At 40.8% G+C, this 6033-nt stretch overlaps 1 protein-coding gene across 1 annotated transcript in view; it reads left to right on the plus strand.

Moving 5' to 3' along the window:
- LOC100638895 (leucine-rich repeat serine/threonine-protein kinase 2-like) overlaps window positions 1-6032 on the plus strand; it is a gene marked incomplete at its 3' end in the record, with an annotated part of 7593 nt that extends 1561 nt beyond the window's left edge. Inside the window, exons 2-7 of the mRNA XM_019995253.1 lie at window positions 88-403; window positions 1584-1643; window positions 1785-2092; window positions 2213-2506; window positions 2715-3692; window positions 3777-6032. Of these exons, the coding sequence (XP_019850812.1) occupies window positions 88-403; window positions 1584-1643; window positions 1785-2092; window positions 2213-2506; window positions 2715-3692; window positions 3777-6032 (4212 nt within the window). The remainder of the gene's footprint in view (window positions 1-87; window positions 404-1583; window positions 1644-1784; window positions 2093-2212; window positions 2507-2714; window positions 3693-3776) is intronic.
- Between the last annotated feature and the right edge of the window lies 1 nt (window position 6033).

Consider the following 6033-nt stretch of genomic DNA (forward strand, 5'->3'; position numbering starts at 1 on the left):
GCACGACCCTTCTCATTATGTGTATAAGTAGAAGTGTATAGCATCATTTTAATTTCTTTTTCTTGTAGGGTTTTGTTGCCACTGTAGAACCTGAAATCCTTTTCAATCTACTCAACAGTCGAAGAGGTGTTTTTGGCTATACCCCCTCTTCATGAAGCTGTCTCTGGCAACAGATTCAAAGTCATTCCATATCTCATTGAACAGGGTGCTAACGTTAATGCCAGGGCTAATTCCGGTTACACCCCGCTTCACCTTGCAGCCATTGTTGGTCACATTGAGTGTGTCAGAGTATTACTAGATTGTTCTGCTGATGTCAGTCTTACAGATGACTATGGTAAAACTCCAAGACAGACAGCTAGCCAGGGAAAAAGTTCAAATATAGTTCGACTTTTAAGGAGCAAAGGTCAGTTTAAGAGACTAATCCAATTTATAAGTAATTTGCACCTTTATCAATAAGTGCCTAAATGTACACATGTTTCCTGTAATCAGCCCTGCTAACATGTGTTTGTTCTGTATTAGGATTAGTAGAAAAATGAGGACATTTTTCTTAATGCTCGAAATTCTTCTACATACTTTAATTTTGCTATGTCCCAAGACATTAAGCCTCCCTCATGTTAGTTATATTCCCATACATTGTTTTGCTTTTAGTGATGCAGGCCCAATCTTATTACCTGAGGCAGTAAAGTGATCCCTTTGTTTGTGTATATGTGTGTGTGTGGTGTGCGTGTCCACTTGATTTCCTTGTATGAGCCGGCACTACTTTCTTGTAGAGCTCTTGGGAGTTTTATAATCCTGATTCCTCTCAAAAAAAGTTATTCTCTGTCTTGATTCATCTTTTCCGAGGCAAGAAGAGCTTAAAATGTCATGCACATGTTAAATGTTCTAATACATCACGCATCTTGTACATTGTGTTGTATATGTAAACATCGCAGATGTTTAATGTTTCAATGCATATAGTTCTACTATAGTTTATTTCATTTTAGTTCTAGTTGTAGTTTCAAAAAGCCACACTTTAATTCTCACTATTTTAGTTCTAGTTCCAGTTTTTGAAAAGCTAATATATAGTTCTAGATATGTAAAGACCCATTACTTAAATATATAGTTCTAGTTTTTAGAAATGGAACTAATAAAAATGCTAATATCATGTGTTGTGACAGGAAATACACTGAAAATGCTGTACAAACACTGCATGAGTTGACCAAAGTTCAACCCTTGCATTATTGATGTGGTTTGTACAGTACTTCCGGTTGCAAGGCTGTGCTAGGCTTAATATGAAGCTTTTTTTTCATTATAATGTAAAAAAATTGCTCGAATCATCTTCGTTTCTTTAGATATGATAGTCCAAACATGCTTATTCAAGTCAGTTCTCTTCTCTAGAATGAGCAGTTAGGGTTTTTAAGCATAAGGGGTGTAATAAAAGTTTGTATGCAACAAATGGAGCTTATTAATGTTTATAGGTGGACATGAGGCCGAGCGCACGTCGTTTATTGCAGCCACACCTTTACATTGCTGCAGTAGCAGTGCTTCTCAAAATTTTTAATAAGCCTCACTCTCAATTTTATGCATCTACTCTAACCATGTAGGTAAACTGTTACTTAAACAGATTGAGGCAAAGATATGCACTTTAGTGCTCTTGTTTATTAGTCAGTTATAAATATTTTCAGTTTGGGTTTAGATTATTTGTCCCTCCCTCTCCCCTATCTGTCTTTGCCCCAAAATCCTCAAATACATGTACATGGAATATGATCTTATCTTCTTATCTAAAATTTATTTTTAACTCATAGAGATTATTAAAGAAGTGAAGACAAATGGTGATAATCTCACTGCCTTGCTGAGAGTTAGAATAGATGATCTGGAGCCTCACTGCCTTGAGGATGCGCTCACAGCTGCTGTTGAGGTTGGGAACCATTTCAATGTTGGGAAACTTGTCGTCAAAGGTGCCACAAACATCCAACAAGCTTTGGAAGACTCTAAGCGACTGCAGAAACATGAGGCAAGGGCCATGCTCTTACTGGTCATTGCTGCACAGACAAATGACCGAGACTTGGTCCTTAAGCTGTTTGGTGTACCAGCACAAAAAAACACAACACATGTAAGTGAGGAAGAGAGAGAGTATGTTAGAAGCCAAATTGTTTGAGGTACCTAACAACTTAACTCATAGACCTTAGGCTATAATCAGATTAATTTTATAGTAATTTATTTCTATTTTTAGCCACTGGCCAATGACGATGATTTTTCTGAAATCCAGAAAGTCGTCATAAGTGGGCGTGTCTCAACTGTTGTTCCAATAGAGGTAGCACGACGCCATCAGAATCCAGTTGTACGAGAGGAGCTTCTCCTGAGGACTGATGTGAACCAGGAAGAGGGTTCTGTCTATTGGCACGGCCTTCGTCTACTTGTGCTTGATCTCTCTTGGATCCGCAGGATACACTGGGTAAAGAGACTGAGACTGGCTAGAAATGGATTTCAAGCCATCCCAAATGAAATTGGAGACTATTTGAAACAAGTAAGAGACAGACCTATGCATGTAAAGCATGTACTTGTAGTCTTGTACATCATCATGTAATGATGATGTGCTGTCTACAAAAATTGAAGTGCTACCAGCAATTGTAAAAGAGCAAGAATGCATTATGTACTCTAGGCAAGGGTGAAAGTGTATTTTAGATATAATAGGTAACAGCAACCTCCTGTATTTTCCTCTCTCTCTTCTGCAGGTGGTAAAACTAGACCTCCAGCGCAATGAATTGGTGACTGTCCCACGCTGTCTGTTTGAGTTACCCAGTCTTAACGAACTCAATCTGAGCAATAACAAACTAATTGAAATACCTTATGTACACGAGTGGTCCCCTGGTCTCACTGTTCTTGACCTCTCCTCTAATGAGCTCTCTAGTCTACCAGCTGATATTGTTGCTCCTTCCATTAGGACTCTCAACATTAGTTATAATCGTTTCCGTACTGTCCCTCTCTCTGTTTGTTCCTTTAAGAGTCTTCAGCACTTGAACATCAGTTTCAATAAAAATATACGCTCTCTGCCAGTGGAGATGGGTCGATTGCAGAATCTTATTAAGCTTGTTACTGATGGACTCAAGGACTTGAGTGATCCTCCTCGTAACATGCAGCGTGATGCCAGGGACTGTGTACGATACCTCAACAATAAACTACGCTCCGCTCGTAGGTTCTATCGAATGAAACTTGTGCTGCTAGGGAAACAGAACTGTGGTAAGACAACACTGGTCGCCCGTTTACAAGGACTTGATGTTGGTATCAACCAGTCAACTGTTGGGGTTGATGTGAGCAAGTGGCATTATGCTGGGGGACTGGGACGTAAGAAAATTAAGTACCAGTTCAGTATTTGGGATTTTGGTGGTCAGGAGGAGTACTGTGCAATATATCAGTGCTTCCTATCAGGGCGATCCATGTATCTGTTGCTGTGGAATGTACAGGATGGGGAGGAAGGTATTCAAGAGTTGAAACCTTGGCTTGATAATATTGCACTGAGAGCTCCTCGCTCTTGTGTCCTTATTGTCGGTACTCACCTTGATTCTGTTGAAGAAGGTGATCGTCCTGAAGTGGACAGGCTCCTTGAGAAAGTTGCTAAACTAGCACAGACCTATCAGAACAAGCTATTGGTACCAGAGGTACTAGCAGTCGGTCTAATGAACCGTTTGGAGAATATTGAGCTCCTTAGGGAGGCCATATAAAATCAAGCAACAGAATACAGAGGAAAGAGGAGTCTACCAATAATGGGACAAGAAATACCAGCCAGTTATATCAAGCTAAATGAAGAGCTGGAGAAGATACGAGAGGAGGTCAGAAAAGGTGTGAGAGACCCTGTCATGAATGTAGCTCAGTTTAGGAATCTTGTCCACAAGCTCAATCTTACTGACTTATGCAGTGATGAGGAGCTACGTACTGCCACACTCTTTCTTAATGACGTTGGTACTATACTCCATTATGATGACAGGAGCCATGGGATCAACGAGCTCTATTTTATTGATCCACAATGGCTCTGTAATATGATGTCTGAGATTGTAACAGTCAGGGAGAAAAACCCCTTTGTTAAAAATGGTATATTTTACAGTAGAAATGTTCCATTTTTATTCCGTGACCCAAGATTTCAGTGGGAGTACTTTGGGTGTTACCTCACTCTCCTTGATCGGTTTGAGATTGCCCTCCCTTTGAACAATCGTCAGATCCTGATCCCCTCCATGCTTCCAGACGAGAGGCCAGAGAATGCTGATATACCATATGATAAGTCTGCTCCTCTTTACATTCGCTTCATTAACTTTCAGTCCTCATCCCCACCGGGATTCTGGAGTCGCCTCATATCACGCATAATGCATACAGTTCCTCAGGTATGCAGGGCACTGGATGTTCTAGCTGATTATAACAATGAGACTCATTCAACAGCTGATGAGGACACCATACCTGGGGTACCTCCTGTGACTAATGTAACTAATGAAACATCAGCTCAAGTGATCAGCTCACCTGTTCTTTCTCCATCATCCAACCAGTTCCTCCTTCCAAACATTAACTGTTTCATAATAGATGATGACAATACTGAGCCTTTCAAACCCAAGGACATTGAGCTCCTCTATTGGAAGAGTGGTATAGTTTACAAAGACCCAGATCTTTCATTTGGGGTTGAGTCTCTCAGGAAATCAAAGGTCCTAGCTCATACAAACAGGGATGGCATCGTTATCCTTGCCTCTCCAAATAGTAAAGGGAGAAAGCTCATTTGTCAGTTGGTTGATATTATACTCAACCTCATACATGAGTGGTATCCGGGCCTGGAGGAGAATAATGTGAACTCTGGTGTAGAGCAGAAGGTACCTTGCTACGAGTGTCATAAGCTTGGATGTGAAAAACCTTTCGAATTTAAAATAGATCAATACATGCCAATAATCATTAGCAGTAGAACTCAGATTGAATGTGGATATGAGAGAGATGCAGCGAGGAATCACAAAGTCTCTCTGGTTGATATCATGCCTGACTTGCTCCTCCAAGACTTGGATGCTAATTATTTGCTCAAATCAGAAGAGATCAAGTTTCAAGAAGACAAGGACTCCCTCCTAGGAGAGGGAGGGTTTGGTAAGGTGTACAGAGGAAAGTTTCGTAGTAAAAGTGTTGCTATAAAGAAGTATCTTATGAGACAGGAAGAGGCTTTTAATGAGCTATGCCATGAAGCTAAACTACTGCAGAAATCCCATCATCCTTTCATAGTCTGTCTTGTTGGTGTGAATGTTCATCCGTTGACGGCTCTTATACTAGAAGAGGCTCCAATGGGATCCCTTGAGAGACACCTCATCAAGGAATCAACTCTAATCCCAAGACTTACAATGTTCCGTATTGCTGCCCAAGCTGCAGCTGCTTTACGCTTCCTACATCAACACGGGATCATATTCCGTAGTCTCAAAGCAGCCAATGTCCTCCTATGGTCACTGGATGAGACTTCACTCTGTCATTCAAAACTTACCGATTTTGGAATAGCAACACACTTGGCACCATTAGGTGTCATGGGTATTCAAGGGGATAAAAGTGTCATTGCACCAGAGGTTCTTTACATAGGACAGAAAAGAACCATTTATAATCACAAAGCAGACATATTCTCATTTGGCATGCTCCTTTATCAGATGATTGCCCGTCGTCATCCATTCCATAATGTACAGCCAGTTAGAATTGACACTAAAGTAGTCCAGGGAGACAGGCCTTCAACTGTTGATATGCCAATCGCCGAAACTGGGTACTTCTTTTTAACGCGTCTGATGGAGAAATGCTGGAAAGATAAAGCAGACGATAGACCAGAGACCTCAGAGCTAATTAGTGATGTGTCAAAAGTCACCTTTCAATCAATAATGGGTGTCCTGCCTGTGAGAAGCCGGTTTTCACTTAAATGTGGTTGTGCTATCACTCCTCATGACTATGTCAAAGCAAACATCACTGGGCATACCAACAGTGAGCTATGGGTCTGCTGTGATGGAGCTGAAGGAGCTGAGCTCAATATATTCAATACAAACAGAATGGCTAAAACTG

Source organism: Amphimedon queenslandica, unplaced genomic scaffold (genome assembly GCF_000090795.2).
Source record: "Amphimedon queenslandica unplaced genomic scaffold, v1.1 AMPQUscaffold_13450, whole genome shotgun sequence".
NCBI lineage: Eukaryota > Metazoa > Porifera > Demospongiae > Haplosclerida > Niphatidae > Amphimedon > Amphimedon queenslandica.